This window comes from Alligator sinensis, unplaced genomic scaffold, assembly GCF_000455745.1.
Source record: "Alligator sinensis unplaced genomic scaffold, ASM45574v1 scaffold594_1, whole genome shotgun sequence".
Classification (NCBI taxonomy): Eukaryota; Metazoa; Chordata; order Crocodylia; family Alligatoridae; genus Alligator; species Alligator sinensis.
The window spans coordinates 181,281-198,565 of NW_005842286.1; the positions used below are offsets into that span (position 1 = coordinate 181,281).

The window sequence follows — 17,285 nt, forward strand, 5'->3', positions numbered from 1 at the left end:
GTGTGCACAAGACACTCCAATTGGATAAACATCGGAGTACTAAAAGCGTGTCAGGCATGTTTTTCCAGCACGCCAGAACCTTGAGTTTCCTGGCTTGGATTCGCCTTCGCACTCATGCACCTCTCGTGCCAACTTCCAGCAGTGAGTCCTGTTTCACAGACTGAAAAAAAAGCAAATCCGACTACTCCATAAATTGTTTCTCTTAAGCACTTGGATGCAGCCCTGCTAATACCTGCCCATCACCACTGGCCAGATGTGGCTGGTAACCATCTTCGCCAGTACATAAAAAAACCCTTGCCTGGCCCAGCTTGCCTTGTGTGTAGAGACCATGTGCACAAAAACAGACGAAAAAGAGCGTATTCAGCAAACAGCAGTGTATTTTTACAGCAATTAAAAGTGGCCGCGCTCTCCTTGGGATGGTCCTCCCTGATTTAATGCTGCAACATTTCGTGATGCAGCCCAAAACATGAGGGGGCCAAAGCCTGAGAAATGCTGAATCCAGCTGACTGGGCAAAATAAATCTATAAAGCCTGGTTTGCTCTGTCATGCGAAGATACGTTTCTCCATCGCCTCTACAGGCCTCTCTTGCCCAGGGGGGGCAGCCCCATCTGGAACGCTGCTTAGCTATCATCTGTCTTGGCTAGGGCACGACCTCTCCCTTTCGGGGCAGCTCAGTCAGGGTCAAGAGTATCTGGAGCAGCTTTCCCTTGAAAAGGCCCCATTTTTTGTTGCTGCTTTATTCACACTCATTAATGCCCATTGCTAATGATTTGTTTAAACCTAAATGAATAGACGCTGCGGCAATCAGTGCTATGGACACTTCCAATGTGGAGAGAGTTCAGCAGTGATTCAGGGCGGCCCTGGAGGTGTCTAACTCCAGTTAGGCTCTGTTGAGGTTCACCTTCACTGCAGATGCCCAGCAATACCGGGTAATGTCGTAGACAACCAGAACGCACAACTAGGCAATGTTGAAGAGTCAAATGACAGGTGTGCCTTCTTTTAGCCCAGAAATTAAGGTAGCTGCCCAGGACATGGGAGACCCATATTATAGGTCCACTGCTCATTTCTTTCTTAGGCAAGAAGAGGAATTACCAGTCTGGGTCAGAGCTGAAATTCATCTAAACCAGGAGTGTCTCTCTGAAAACGGCCAGCACTAGTTGGTGCACGGAAAGGTGCAAAATATCATGTTTTCTCACATCCAACACACACTCCCCCCACCCCCTCCAAAATCTAGACCCCCGCCAGAATTGGGGTGCATGGGGATCAGCAGGGAAATGATTTTTTGCTTGAGATAGAAGCACTCTGCTTTGATTCCTGCTCCACAGGGCAGCAGCATCAATATTAAGCAGCAGGGGGACTCAGTTGACTTAATGGCTCATTGTTCTTCCCTCCAGAGGTGTTGAGGAACATCTCTCCTTTTTAATGGCCTTGATGTTCCATTAATTAAGTTAATATTTCTTAAGGCAACATTGCTGTCAGCTATCTGCTCCTATTAGCCTAAGCAGAGAAAGAAGAAGGATTCAGCTGAAGATGAGGCTGTCTTTGCTCTATGCAGCTTTCTTCATTCACTCTGCCTTTCGAAATCAAGGTGCGTCTTCTGGAGCGTGTTGTATACTAGAAAATACAGGGTATGACTACAAATCCTTACCCTCTTGCTTCTCATATTAATTGGGGATTTGGCACTACAGGGTCACCGGGGGAAAAAACTGCATAAATGTGGGACAAATAGCAGGTTCCTTCTTATGTCTGCTTGACACCCCTCGCGGGGCTGGAAGAGAGGCTCAGGCTGCACAGTTGGGAAAGACTTCTAGTGGAGGTCTTCATTTCAATCCTATGTCGTCCAGGAGAAACCTTTTGCAAGATGCAGAAACCCTAAGAAGAAGACGTGTGTTTGGAGAGAGAAACAGGAAGTCTGGTAGGGTGGTTGGAACAAACTTCTCGGGCTTTTCTTTCAGCCAAAGAAAGCTGACATGGGTACGATGCATACAGACATGGGTCGACATGGGTACAGAGAGGATGCCGGCTGATTATCTCCACTGGTAAACCTCTCCTGCCATCCCACTCCTCTGGGACACCTCTCAGCACACATCTCATCTGCCCGACGCAGAAGGGTGGAACGGGTATACTAGGGATCACCAACCATTTTGCTCTGGGATGACCCTGACTTGCATTGAGGCACCTCCATTGTATAGGTGCCGAGTACACAGGGGCCCGAGGGCCCTGGCTGCCCCCCCCCCCCCCCCCTCGGGACCCAAACCTGAGGAAAATTACATAATATTTCTATATTGTTTTATATTGTAAAAGATGGATTCGGTTACGTTGAGCATGCTGGATGTAAGGAATGATGACTGCAGCCCTGAGCTATTACCACGGATCCAGGTTTTCCGTTTGCTGCGGGAAAATGCAGATTTTCTTTTTTAAAGGACAAAAATGCAAGAAGCAGTGGGTTTCCCCTTGCCGGCTGGCAGGCTGCTTGGGGCTGGGGGGAGTGGGGAGGGCAATCGGAGGCAGCAGCACCATGTGCGTGCATGCACAAATTTGCACGTGACAGCCAAGCAGCGATGGAGAGCAGCTCCTGCAGCTCCCTCCAGGTAAGTCTATGGGGGTTGGATTGAGGGGGCACAGGCAATGCATCAGGGCGACTGGTAGGGGGGGCACGGGTGATGCATTTGGGGGGGCAAGGGGGCACAGGCGATGCGTCAGGAGGTGGGGGGCACAAGTGATGTGTCAAGGGGGTAGGGGAGCACAGATGATGCAGCAGAGAGGGGCAGGGGGGCCAAGGCCACATGGCAGCACATGCCCCCCGAGATGTCTGTGCCTACAGTGGGGTGTGGGGTGCAGGGCTGCAACAGGGCCAGACCAGCGAGCCAGCATGGGAGGGAGCACCGCGCTGCCACGGCCCCTGCTGCTGCTGGACAGGCAGGGGGTGCAGTGCTCGCACCACATCACCCGTGCCTCCTCCTTACCCCCACGCTTCACCTGCGCCCACCCCCTCCATCCCCTTTCCCCACAACCTAGAGGACTGGGGGCACGGAGCACCTGTCCATCATTTTAGGTGCAGCAAAAATAAAAGTCAACACCTATGCTCCATTGGGCCCTATTACTACCCTGCAATTTAGGGGGCATCAAACCCAGATCTCTCATGCCTGCGCAAGTGTCCTACCCACTGGGCTATTGTTGGGGGAGGATCTTTATGCTGCCGTCTGTGCCCCTGTGTCTCTGCTCCGGTCAGAAGTACCTGCCTTTTGCAGGCAGGAGGAAGGCGAATTGCAAGCAGAGGGAGGTCTTTTAGCACAGGCTAAAATTCCCCATTGAGATGAAGGGGGAGCTACACCCCCTCCTGAGTCAAGGCCCCATCTCCTGAAGTGTCTAAATGCAGCCCATGAAAACAAGCGAGAGCAGACTATTCTTCCAGGGGTGCACAAGCTACACACTCATGGACAAATTAGAAAAAACCCAGCAGAGAGAGACAACAATGATCAGGGGCCTGGGAGGCGAGATGTATGGGGAAAGGCTGAGAGATCTCAGGTTCTTTAGTCTGTGGTGGGGGGGACTTGATAACTGGCTTCAAATACCTGAAGGGCAATTACAGGGGGGACGGAGATGGACTTTTTTCTGTGGCTGTGGGGGAGAGGACTAGGAGAAGTGGCTTCAAGCTGCAGCAGGGGAAATTTAGATTGGAAATTAGGAGGACGGACTCAAGCACTGGAACAGGCTGCCTGGAGAAGCTGGGGCATCTCCATCCTTGGGAGTTTTCAAAAGTAGGTTGGACAGACACTTGGTTGGGATGGTTTGTACAATCAGGGATGATACAAGATGTTTGGACTAGATGACAGCTCTTGTGAGAGCTCTTCCAGCCCTACATTCCTATGATCCTCTACTAGGTCCCCTTTGAAAGAACAGGAGACCAGCGTGTCTACACAGGTGAGGGTCAGGTAAGTCAGGGCTTTGCCAGCAGCCATGCATGAGACATCTGGGGGTAGACAGAAATTTTCCCCTAGCCCTTTTATGCATCAGGGCCTTATTTGTAAAATGGGACCACCACCACCGCTCCACCCTGCCAAGGTGATGTGAGGAGAAACACATCCCCAAGTGTGCAAGGCTCAAATGCACGGGGGCCTGTGATAGACTAGCGCAAGGTCTGTGAGACGCGGAGGGGAAACATCCCATCACAGCCCAAAAACATAGCTCAGGAAGGGCCAGGCAGGTTGAGAAAACACTTTAATCAGACAGATATGAATCTCCAAATAAATAGATTTATCAAAACCAAAAACAGGGATAAATACATATACCGCACAATCTGAAAATCCCCCAAAGCTCTTTCCAGTCAGTGTAAATGCCGGTGCTACAGCACACCCTCCTCTTATGAACTTAGAAGAAATGGTTCTGTTTTCCCTTTGGGAGATACTCCCTCCTGTGAATATAGTACCGTTGATATTATGTAAGATATATAAATGCAGGATAATAATGTGCTAAATAGCTACCTTTAGTGCACTGGTTAGGCTCCCGGAGCCAGAGAGCTGCTAGCTCCAGAGGCTATATCTTTGCAGGCTATGTTAGCAAGGAAATGTTTCTTCCCAAGCAGAGGTCATTGACTTGAAAGTAAAAGCCAAGGGGGAATGTCCAAACTTCGTGGCACTGAGAGCCACTGTGGCATTTCACCAGGCTTCACGGTGCCACCGGCAGGGCCCTGTCCCACCCCCACTGAAACCCATGGGAGCTTTGCCATTGGTTTCACTGGGAGCAGGACCAGCCCCCTCATTGCCATATAAATTAACATCAAGTTTCAAGTGAAAGTAAGTACAACCATAGTATTGGCTTGGATCGCCCTGGATCAAGGAACAAATGAGACTTGTTCTTGGGGGGGTGTCATCAGCAGGGTTTTGCTGCACCTGGGGAGGGTGCGGATGGGGTCCACCTTCTGTAACACCCGCCAGGCAGGGCACACTGGGGGCACCTGCTTCTGAAAGATTTCCCCATGGGCCAAGTTATCTCCTGTAATGCTCCCTGGCTGGTCCTCAGAAGGAAGATGGAGCAGCAGGGAGTTTCAGTCTCCTTGGGATGGGCAGCAGAGAGGGCGGGAAGTGCAGGTGTAAAATCCCGCAGCCAAAGTACAACTGCATAATTGCATTATGGTGGGCCACCGTCCTCAGGCCCAGAGTCTTGGGCGCACCCAGGCTCTCCATGCAATTACGGAGAGGGCTGAGGCATTGCCAGCAGCCGCCCATGTGGTCCCGAGGGTCATCCCCGGGGGCTACTGCTGAGGCTGGGTGCCAAGTAAAGCAATACACTCAGGCGGGGATGCTGGTTCCCAGCAAAAGCCCTCAGCTACCGCACCAAAGGGTCAGATGCGTCTCAGGACTCCCCCGTGTTTCACATGATGGATCATCAGGAGGACACTCTGATCGCGTGACACCTCAAGACAGCCCAAGGGGATTTATGATCCACTTTGGAGCCTCTGAAGTGGATCCCCCAGGATCTGAAGGGAGGAACAGAACTGCACAAGCATGGCTTTGATGACTAAAGACATGTTGGCTTGACAGGGAGCCCAGGAGTGCTGTGGAGATGCAGGCCTGTGTGTGTGGCCCCCAGCATGCTCCAAGAAGCACGCCTAGGACAGGCTCACTCCATACCCGTCTAGCTAACCCGCCTGATTTCCAGGTGCTGCTGGGTGCTGAGTGGAAGGGTGCTGGGCGGGTATTTCTCAGCAGCATTTCTAAGAGGCAGTGCAGACCCATCTGGAGACACCACCGATTGACCCAGGTGCCTGCCTGCCAACACTGACGACAGGCCCTTGGGACCCCTGAAAATCAGATCCCTTTTTCAGGTACACAACTATGACTTGAGTGCCCAGTGCTCAGCACCTGTGTCTGAAAATGGTGTCTTGCTTGGAGGACAGCAACCTCTGTAAACGTCTGGTTGGAAAGTCAAGCAGACTGAAGAGGTTCCAGAAAACTCAACCTCCATAAAACCCAAGTAGCTGAAAACTAATCCCTGTAAGGGAGACAGGAGAGCGGGGAGGCTATTGTGTAAGGTCTATCAAGAGTGAGTCCCACCTTTGGTACGTGGCCTCCCCCATGACTCACTGCATCTTTTCAGCCCGATCAGGACCCAAATGGGCTTTGGTACCCTGCCAAATTCACTCTATATAGACCAGGCCCAGATCCCTGCAAGGCTGCGAGTATAACCATTCTGGATTTGTACCAGCTTTACTAATATGGCCATCTGGCTGCTCACTGGTTAAGGTCCACTCTAGTGGGTATGGCCCCCAGCGAGCAGTTTCTGCTACCCTTGGCTCTGCAATGCCATGGGATTTTGCATGACATTCATTTTGCCTCTTGACTCACCACAGAAAAGTATTTCTCAGTCTATGGTCCTGATTCTCCTCTCAAGCATACACCGGGCCCATTGACTTCAATAAGTTCCTTCTGGATCTATATAAAAGCAACTGAGAGCAGAATATAAGCCTCTCACCATGCATCACATGCTTCGGGTATCCTGAGAGGGGCCGCATGGTGAGACCGTGGATAGAAGAAATGATCATAATTGATTACTAGGCTTGGCAAGGTTCCTGGGGTAGGGAAATACTCTTGTCTGATGATAGGAGCAGCGGATGTGTAAGGGAAGAGGTGTCATCCTTTTGCTAGCTGAGCTTCACCTAGGTGAAGTCCATGTGGGAAGGCAAGCGGCAGGGTATTTCCTAGATTTCTTAAAGCCGAAGGGAAGTGCCGCACCAGCCCAGGGGGCAAGCAAGAACAATTAGCAGAGAGAAAAATACTGGAGGTTAAAAAAGTAAATCAAATTCAACCCTGGGTAAGTCCATTGAAGGCAATGGAATTACACCAGGGAAGAATTAGACCCTTCTACATCATTCACCGCTTTCAGCTCTGGATTTAGCAGGCGATTTTTAGAGCCTGAAGCTGCCCATCAGCACACCTCATAGAAAAGTTCATTTAAAATGATCTGCAAAGAGGAAATCCATCCCCCAACTCCTCCTGTTGGCTCTGCTCTATTTGTGCTCTTGAAGCCATGGGGTGTGAGGCACAGAGGAAACGTAACCATGTTCCCCACTTGTTTAATTCACAGAAATCTTTTTGTTTTGCTCCTTTTCTGTCTTAGAGTATCTGGAATATCAAACCTGGTCTCCCCTGGTTTTGCTGGAAGCCCACTTAGATCGGCAAGGTAAACCTCACCACGCTCCCCAGCAGTGGCATTGCTCTGGCAGCTTGCTTCCTAGGCCAGAAGGGATGTAGCTGTGTCCACACAAGGGCACCAGTCAAATTAATTAGCATGCTTAATGAATTAGCAGCCTCATGGGCAGCCTCCACTCCTCAGTACTCTTCCCTAGGTATATGCATTTAAGGTCCTGGTGACCGCTCACACATACACCATGATCCACAGGGATCAACGGCTGTTGACTACTACCTACCTAGAGTCGCACAATGGAGCACAGTGAGTTTATCGTGTAGATATGACCATCGAGAACGACACTCAGAATGGATCTGGCCTGTGTCTGAATGGGCATGTCTATATGTGTGCATTTACTGTGCAGTAACCAAACTACTGTGTAGTATGGGTGCGCATCGGCATGTGCATGCCCATACTGTGCAGTAAATATGGCAACTTATGCCGACTTGAGCGTAAATTTGATACCTGTATCATATTTATGCTCAATTAGTTACTGCGCACTAATGCATGTATAAATACCTTACTGCTCAGTAACACTCTGTGTGTGGACTGACTTGGGACCTGGGACTGACTTGGGACTAACTTGGGCCTAACTTTAGTCCCAGGTCAGTCCACACAGCATTAATGCGCTTTAATGTCTGTGGGTGTGGACCCCAGCCTATTCCCACTTAATGTGCAGTAACTTATTGTGCAGCCAATTGAAGCCAGCATAAATGCATATGTAGACATGCCCAATGAGTGAGAAGGAGATCTGTCTCTCTCACAAAGAGAGCCTTATTTCCTGCTGCTGGTCAGGAGTTTGGATTAAACAGGTCGTAAGTAAAAGAAACCCAATACAAGTCATCGCAAATAATTGAACTAAGCAACCTCTTTCCTTTTAGTGCCTTGTTCAGGGCCCCGATTCGGCCAGGTTCCAGAGCACACGCCTGACTTCAAGAATAAAGATAGTTCAGTCCAGAAAAGGTAGCAGCACTCCTCAGAGGACTCACATTTTGTGTGTGCTGAGAACCAGGCTGAACCTTGGCTTGGGTGTTTGATGGGATAAGAACATCACCGGGTCTCAAGTCCTCCAGGAAACCTTCCAGCTACAACAGAGAAATGAAGCCCTGATAGCCCTAAATAATATTGTTTGATGAGGTGGGAGTGGTGGTAGGGGAAGGTTGTACGTCACAAAAATGCCAAGGAAGAAAACAGGGCATTTTCTCTCTTTGCAGGTTCCCTCTAAGCTGGTCATGGTGGAAGGAAGGAGATTCCCATACTGTTTCATCATCAGCTCATGACGCTCTCGAGAGGTACCAGCAGCTGGAGATGGGGGGTTGTGTTTTCTTCCTTCGCAGTGAATCAGGCCTTCCAGGCATCTCTCCTGCCCACTTTGCCTTTCTTCACGCACCTGAAATCTCGGAGAAGCAGAAGAAAGTAGGTTGACCCCCTGCTCATCTGTTGGAGCACTCCCAAGGGTGTCGCATCCATGGTTGTAGCTGTATTTCACACTCAGATCTGTTGTTGCTGGTTTGGTTTGGTTGCTTGAGTTTTTAATTGACATTAGTCTTTTTTTTTTCCTTTTATTGCTGTGCCAGTTTATTTAATAATGCATTTTTTCATATATTTATATAATTTTTTTCTTCACAAGTTCTTTGTTTCTTTCTCTGGACTTTCTGTCATCTTAAGTTCTGATGTTTGGGCTCTGAAGATGTTCCAGTGACCTATATTGAGAAGGCAGATAGATGGACATTTATTATTATGAGCTCTCTGAAACTTGCAGAAAAGTGATAGCATCCTATATGAATATAGCACCTTCCATCTTGAAGGGTTTTAAAGAGAAGAGTTTTTGCAAATGACAGATTCGAGAAAAATCATTTCTTCCACCGCAGAATGGAATTCTTTGCCCTTTAGGCCCTTTAGCCCTAAATCAATGAAATTGCAGGCTGGATGTAAGGCAAAAGCTCCAGAGCTCAGGGCACTGCAAATTAGGTACAATTTTTGTCTGCGTAGTGATTTTTAATCAGCGAAGATCATGAACCATTGGAACATGAGAAGCGATGGATTCTCCATGCCTTAATATCTTCAGATCAGGACTAGATGCCTTCCTGGGGGACAGGTATCCAAGTTGTAACCGTATTGATCTAGAGCAGGGGTGGGCAATTATTTTGGGTGGAGGGCCGCTTACTGAGATTTGGCAAGCCATCGAGGGCCACATGACAGGCAGCCAGGGGCAGATAAATATTAATTTTCTTAATTTTTTTATGGGCTCCGCAGGTCGGATAGAATGGCCTGGCGGGCCACATTTGGCCCCAGGCCACATTTTGCCCACCTCTGGTCTTGAGACAAAAGGAATCAGAAGGCATGGCAGAGGTGATATCTTTTATTAGACCAACTAGATTTTTGCAACGAAAAAAAAAATCTTTTTATTTTTAAGATTTTTTTTTGCAAAAATCTAGCTGATCTAGTAAAAGATACCACCTCTGCCATGACTTCTGATTACTGGGGGACAAGCTTTAGCTCAGCTCAAGTTGCTGGGCTCAATTTCACAGGTGAAATGTTACACGGGCAGTTGGATGACATGGTCCAAAAGTCCTCTCTAGCCCTGAACTCTGTGCCTCTGTGGACAGATTTAAAATCCAAGGGGAAAATATGTGGCATGATCTGCCGGACTCTTGTCATCATGACACTCTCATAGAGCAGAAGAGGGCTAAGAAGGGACGGACGGTACAACCCCAGGGCACTTGTTGAACCTATGGGAGACCTGGAAGGACAGGTGCTGAAGTCCATAAAGCCCCTGTGCTGCTGGCTGCAACACCCCCGGGCATCTCCAGTCTTCATCCTAATGCACAGAAACAGCCCTGAGTCCAACTACTCCCTTGATTAACCCTGGTTCTTTCTCCAGCGACTGTTGAATGCAAAATCCCTTATTACACCAGGAAGCAGAGGCCAGCACCCTCCTCCCAGCTGAGATCCCTAGCAGTATCCAAAGGGTCCATCTCCTGCTAGCTGCATTTCTGAAGAGAACAAGCTCTGCTCAATTCGCCATCCGCTCTCAAAAGAGGGATCTGGATCTCAAGTGGACCGAGGCATCTAAACCCTTCAGAGTGGAAAGAGTCCAGACACCACCGTCCTTGGCATTTCCTAGAGCAGTGGTTTTCAACTTTTTTTCATTTGCACGCCCCTAAAACATTTCAGATGGAGGTGCAGACCCCTTTGAATTGTAAGTGTGGGTATTCACAGCCATTTGATTGATCATAGCCCTCTTTCTCTGACCCCTTGCACATACCCCCATGGGTCTGCAGACCACGGGTTGAATACCACTGGCCTAGGGGCTAGCTCAAGCTCCAGCTCAGATGACCATACCTATGTTGGAGGCATCTAAGGTGCTTTTCTGAATCTCAACTTTGGTGCCTTCATTCTCTAGCTAGAAAGTGCAAGTGATATTGCTCCCTCGCTGCAGGGAGTTGGACAAGACAATTGCTTGAAGTCCCTTTTGGCCCTGCATTTCACTGGTACCTCAGGGATATTTTGGGGCAAACACATTGCAAACTTCAAAGTGCTCTGACACTACAGTAATGGGAGTCATCTCTCCACCTCTGACAGATGTGGGAAGCACTCCACCAAATAAGTGCTACTGTATGCTACATGACTTTTGGTTTCTTTTACTGTCCAGTATCCCAACACTCATTTTTGCCTTCATCTGAATGCCAGCCACAAAGACGTTGGAGAGGCCCTTGCTTATATTGCTTGGAAGTTCAGATTCCAGTTTGCTATACAGGGCTTGGAAACTTTCCCTGTTTGCCCAGCAGCTGATCTCAGCCCCTTTAACACCAGGCAGGACTGAGACGACCTAACATCTCATCTCTGGAAAGAATACCTTCTAGCCATTAGCCTCTGACGTTAGGAAATCACTGGCCAAAGGTTTCCTTGGAATTGTCATCGCCATAACCAATGATTTCACAAGACAACTATTTTTTCACACGATGAGCCCCTTTCAAAATGGTGCTCTTGTGAAACCATGCAGGACAAGTGCTTAGGTCACTGGAAGCTTCATCAGGAGGGAACGGGATCAGAGGGTCATGGTATTAATCCCCAGGGATGTGGATGAAGAATGAACAAAAAGGGAATTTTAAACAGTTCTTTCAGGCAATGGTGCCTGTGACGTTTGCAGCCCAATTTATTTTTGTTCCTGAAATCTCTGCTAGCAGGGATCAAGCAAAGCTGAGTTGGGCATGGCTGAAAAATCAGAGCAAACTTAAAGCACAGGGAGAGGGCACTGAACCCAGAATGTAACTCTGAGTAGGAGGAAGGGGATGAAAAACAGGAGCAGGAGTGAGGGTGAAGAGTTTAAAACCCAAGTACCAAACAGACAGCCCTGGACAACATCTGCTGCTCAGCTAGTAAATGAGTCTAGATGCTACCATGAGTGCCAAATATACGTGGGGGCCTGAGGGCCCTTCTTAGGAAGAGGGCTGTCACCTGAAATGCATCAAATTTTCCACATGGCCATCACCGTAGCCCTCCCCACCCCGGCAAAAATAAAAGTTGGTGCCTATGGATGCTACCCAAAGAAGCTCTGCCCAGAGAGGTGACATGACCCAGGGACAGACCCATAAAGGTGCCTCGAAAGGGCAGGGCAGGAGGCAATGGGCTGAAACTACAGCAAAGCAGACTGAGAGCACATCCTGTACAAACATCAGGAGAATGAACCTGGTGTGCAGTGGGATCTCCTTCACTGGAAGTTTCCAAGCAGAGGCTGGATGGGCATCTGCCTGCGATGTTTTAAGGAACAGTGACTCCTGCCTCTGTGTAGAGGGTTGGACTAGATGAGCCTTGACGCCCCTTCCAAACTTGCAAGTCTATAAACCTGTTTCAAAGGCAGAGCCAAGCCTGCCTAACACCAAAGACCTGACTCCCTCAACTTCAGGAAAGCCGTGCTGCCCAGAAGGCAGCAAAATACTAAGGAGAAGCCATGAGACAAGAGCGGGGATGGGAGAGAAGACAAAGGTTCAGACCAAGGGGGGAAGCAAGCAGAGAAGTTTGGACCATCCCACTGATCTGCCAAGAAACGGCTGATGGAAATGGCCAGGGATCTTCCCGGCAGACAGTCCCAGAAACACAAGTCATCCATCCACGCACCAAAGGAGAACTTGCAAACAAATTTCCAAACTCCCCTGATTCAAAACCCTCTGAACGCAATGAGGATCATTCCTGTGGTTTCCTGGGCTTTGGCTAAGGCTCCTGAACAACAAGGAGCAAAGAGCAATGGTCTCGAGCTGCAGGAAGGGAAGTTGAGGTTGGATATGAGGAAGAACTTTCTCACTAGGAGGGTAGTAAAACACGGGAACAGGCTACCCAGAGAGGTGGTGGACTCTCCATCCTTGGAGGTTTTTAAGGCCCAGGTAGACAACCTTGGCTGGGATGATGCACTTGGAGCTGGCCCTGCTTTGAGCAGAGGATGGACTAGATGTGATTTCCTGAGGTCCCTTCCAACCCTCATACTCTATGATTCATTTACTTCATCTCTCCTGTGAGTGGACCATCTTAAGATTGAAAATGGACACTACATCTGCCCTATTCAGTCCCCGGCCATTGACAAAAGCAGTGACAGTCAAGAGTGGTGGTGTGAACACTGCTGCCCTGAACGAAGACCCTCACATCTGCCAGGTAAACTGTTGAGCAACAATCAGACAACTGGTGTTGTCACTGGATCAGCTAGAGTAGGTGAGCTAGGTGTGGAGGACTAGGGAGTTGAACTCCTCCGCAGACACTCTCCGTCAGCCTGTGCCCCGCCACTCCAGGTTATGATGACATTTACACACTTCCAGGAACGTTAAGAAAGATTTTTTTTTTAGTGTTTCAGGGTTTATTTTTCAAGCCCATTGCATAATTTTTCCTGTAATGCCAGATGGATTAGATATAAACATCAAACCATTTGACAGATGTTGGAGAGATGCGGTCTTTGGATTCCATAATCCCATGTCCACTTTTAGCAATGTTGGCTGACCTTTCAAACGTCATAAAGCGAAAGTCTGACTGTTAGCAAAGCACCCAGCAGGCAGCTTTACAGCAAGTTCAATCATGCCCCTGGTTAAAGCTGTACTAATCACTTGGTTCACAGTTCATTTCATTTGTTCAGAGGGGAGGAGGACAGCTTTACCGAATGGCACATGACCCAGTAGAGTCCAGGTAGCTAATGCCAAATCACAATCATTAGGACGTGCTCATCTAAAAGAAATAGTTGTACCTTCATTCGTTCTGGTGATCAGCCTGTAGTTCTTTGCTTCTTGCTTGAACTCCTGTTTCCTAATCTTCTTGATCTGTATCAAGTGAAATATCCCTGAGAACAGAAACCAGTGGCATGGTTATCTTGCAGTTGTGCCTTCTTAAAGATCAGCTCTACATTCAAACACTCATTTCTCACTTAGGCAAGGAGAGGAATTACCAGTCTGGATCAGAGCTGAACTTCATCTAGGCCAGTAGCATGTCTCTGAAAATGGCCAACCCTAGTTGGTTCACAGAAAGGTGCAAAATGCCATGTTTTTTCACATCCAACACACACTTTCCCCCAAAAAATCCCCTTCCCCCCCAAATTGGGATGCATGTATTAATCAGGAAAACTGGGGTAGATTAACAATCATCTCCCTGTTTGAATGGCCTTGATGTTCCATTAATTAACATTTCGTGGGGCAATTTTGCTGTCTGCTAGCTGTTTCTGTTAACCTAAGCAGGAAAAGGAGGGTGATGCAGCTAGAAATGAGGGTCTGTTTCTGTTCTATGTCGACATATACTGGGGGAAACAATGTTGGCATTCTGCTTTTGAAAAACATGGTGCATTTTCTATTCTTGGGTGTGTTATATTCAAGAAAATACAGTAATGTTTCACTTCAAAATCCAATTTCTTAGAAAATACCCCTGATTCTTGCAGTTGTCATTCTTATTCCCTGTTTATAGGATGGACTAGCATGTGCACAGAACATGGCAGACCAAGCCATGCCTGCTTGCTCACAGAGCAACAAATGTTTGGGTAATGCTTGCTCAGCATCCTTATCCTTAATGCAGAAGCACGAGGAAGCTCCAACCAAAATCAAAACCCTGTTGTGTTGTACAGCACTGACTACAATGTGACTTGGAGCCCAGCTGGGACCTTTAGCTGCTACCATAAATCAGATCGATGCTAAATAATAACAGCTGGATCCTGGGGTGCCCATCTTTGCTTGCCTCCTTTTCCTCCAGACAACCATCTCCTTTTTCTCCAAGACAAGACCACCCCCCACTCCCCATTGCTTCTGGAAGGTCTCTCTCCCTCCAGTCCATAGGGCTCAATGATGCTGATTCATATTTCATTTTTTGAGACCAATGCGGCAGCCAACATTTTGTTTTAATCCTCCAGCTTTGAAAAATGCGCTTGACTAGGAAATATGAAAAGATTTCTACATAGATTTATGATTCCTTCGTACCAGTCATTGTGCCTGTGGGGGCGTTTGAGTCTGTTTAACGCAAGAAAACCAGAAAGCGTATTTAGCAATGGAAATGACCTTTCCGAGGGATTAGGCATTACAATGTGCATATTAAACAGGCAAGTGCTGACAAACCTACCAGGTATGCCCAATATATCCTCCCCTCCACACTTTTCAACCTCTCCTTTGTCCCAAACACCCCATGGGTCCTGATGTTTAATTCATTTGGGATGTTGTAACGTTGTCTAGTGAAAGATGCCCTTGGCCAAACGAAGGCAGCAAGAACATAAGAACTGCCATTTACTGGGTCATTTTGCCCAGTCTCCTGTGTCGCACTGCAGCAGAAAGCGGATGCTGAAAGGGAGAGCGAACAGGGGATGGCCAGGGGTTTTTCCACTGCTTCTCTCTCACTTGCAGCCACCAGCATTTTTATGGTCCCGGAAGATTTGATCCAGAGGCTGTATCCTTAATGCACCAGTTCAATAGCTACTGAGGCCCCTTTCCTCCAAGAACGTGTCCAATCCCTTTTTGAATCTGGCTAAACTGTCAGCTGCCATCACATCTGGTGGCAATGAGATCCACACTTTTAGGGAAATGGGAGAAAAGACGGCAATTAATATAACTTGGAATTTATGACGTACAAAATGGATAACAGAAGCTAATGACATCTAAGAAAACCCCATGCTTGACAAGGCTCAAGGCTAAAGGAAGGAGTCTTTTTAAGAATATTAGGAACAAAAGAAATCCCAACAAAGAGACCCAGGATTATACGGAGGTGGTAAAGTTGTGACTAATGATGTAGAAAAGGCAGAAGTGTTCAATATAATACTTTTGTGCTGTATTTGGAAGTGCCACAATGTGATTGTATCACAAAATGCAATATAGTACATCCATTCTTAACCCAGGAGGATGTAACACAACTTCTATTAGAGAGATGTATTTTTATATAAACAGGCCCAGATATAGAAGTCCTTAAAGACCTGGAAGATTTACAACAACAACAAAAAAGAAGAAGGGAAAAAAAGAACTGGAAGGTGAGGGAGATATCTGCCCTGCTGGTGTCCATTTTTAATGAATCTTGGAAGAATGGGGAGATTACAGAAGACTGGAAGAGTGCTAATGTTGTGCCAGTATTCAAAGACAGCAAAGAGGATAAACCAGGTAAATACAAGCTGTTTCACCAGACGTCAGCCTTGGGCGAAGTAAGCTGATATGGCACTCAATGTTTAAAGAATTAAAGCATAGGAAGCTCATTAAAGCCATTTGACATGGTTTTCTGGAAAGCAGATCTCATGAAAAAATGCTGATTTCACTCTTTGAGAAGATTACAAGTGTAGTCTATAGAGGAAACTGAATTATTGCAATACACTGAGACCCTGGTGTAACAAAGCATGACATGTGAATTTTAAAAAAATAACCGTATAGAATATCAGTAGAGAAAATGTCACATGGATTAGCAACTAGCTGACATCTCAAACAATAGTGGGGATTTCCAGTGAGGTCCAAAGAGACTGGAGATAGACCTGATGCTATTCAACATCCTCATCAATTAGCATAAAAGTATCACTGATAACACCTGTGGGTGAAATTATGAATGTCAAGATGAGGCTGGGCTATTCCCCACAGCTCTCCAGATTGCTTAGTAAGCTAGGTCCAGTCCAACAATGCAGGGTTGAATGCTGCTAAGTGCAATGTTGTACATCTAGGAACCAGGAATACAGATCACTTGAACCAAGTAGAGACCGTAACCAGGAAAGCAACAACTGAAATGGATCTTGGAGTACTGGCCGACAAGCAGCTCAGTACAAAAATCCTGCGTTGTACCATGGCAAAGGATTGTGAGTGCAATGCATGTGAGCAGTTGCTAGTAAGAGCAGGGAGAAGGTTTTATCGCTGGACTTGGCATTGCTGAGATGGACATTGAACCATTTCATCTGGTTGGGGTGTCTGCACCATCGAAAAGAAATTGAAAAATTGCAGAGGAGACAGAAAGAAGATGCCCCTGGAGTAAGAACAGAAATGAGCTGGGTCTGCCTAGCTTGTCAAAGAAGAGGTCATCAAAGGGTTGTGAGAAGTGCCGCCCCAGGAGCAAACATTAGGTACGGGAGAACTCTTTAAAGCCAAGGGGAAGAGGCATAACATCAACCTGGGACCAAGGCAGAAATTTTTTAATAGCAAGGGGAACCGGTCACTGGCACAAACTCCCAAGGGAAAGGGTGAATTCTCTGTTTCTTGATGCCCCAGATCCAGTGGGATGCCATTCTGGAGCATGTGGATCAATCGGAGCAAGTGACTATAGCCAGGGGGTCACTGGGTAACCCTGTATGACTGGCGATAGACTGGAGATGGTCTCTTCTGGCCTGAAATGCTAGGGTAGCATAAGCCCTGTCCTACCTAGTATGTGCCTACCTGTGATCCAATGCCGCGCTGCTCAAGTCCTGGAAACAACATAGCGTGGAAAGAAAGTGGCAGGGAGAAGTGGAGCCTTGCCCCATCCTGAGACCGAATGTGCTGTCACCTGATCGTACCTGATCTAACCACTGCCCCAGCATCCAGCTAGGAGTGAGAGCAGCAGGGGTGGAGGGATTAGCAAAGGATGGAGCCTCTCTTCCATGCAAGTTCCTGCCAACATTTCCTCTTGGACCCCCTTTCCCT

At 47.7% G+C, this 17,285-nt stretch overlaps 1 protein-coding gene across 1 annotated transcript in view; it reads right to left on the bottom strand.

The window, feature by feature from the left end:
* Positions 1–7,840: 7,840 nt before the first annotated feature.
* CHRDL2 (chordin like 2) overlaps positions 7,841–17,285 on the bottom strand; it is a 54,792-nt gene continuing 45,347 nt past the window's right edge. Inside the window, exons 10-11 of the mRNA XM_025209385.1 lie at positions 13,418–13,510; positions 7,841–8,891 (exon numbers count right to left, since the gene is read on the bottom strand). Of these exons, the coding sequence (XP_025065170.1) occupies positions 8,812–8,891; positions 13,418–13,510 (173 nt within the window). The 3' untranslated portion in view covers positions 7,841–8,811. The remainder of the gene's footprint in view (positions 8,892–13,417; positions 13,511–17,285) is intronic.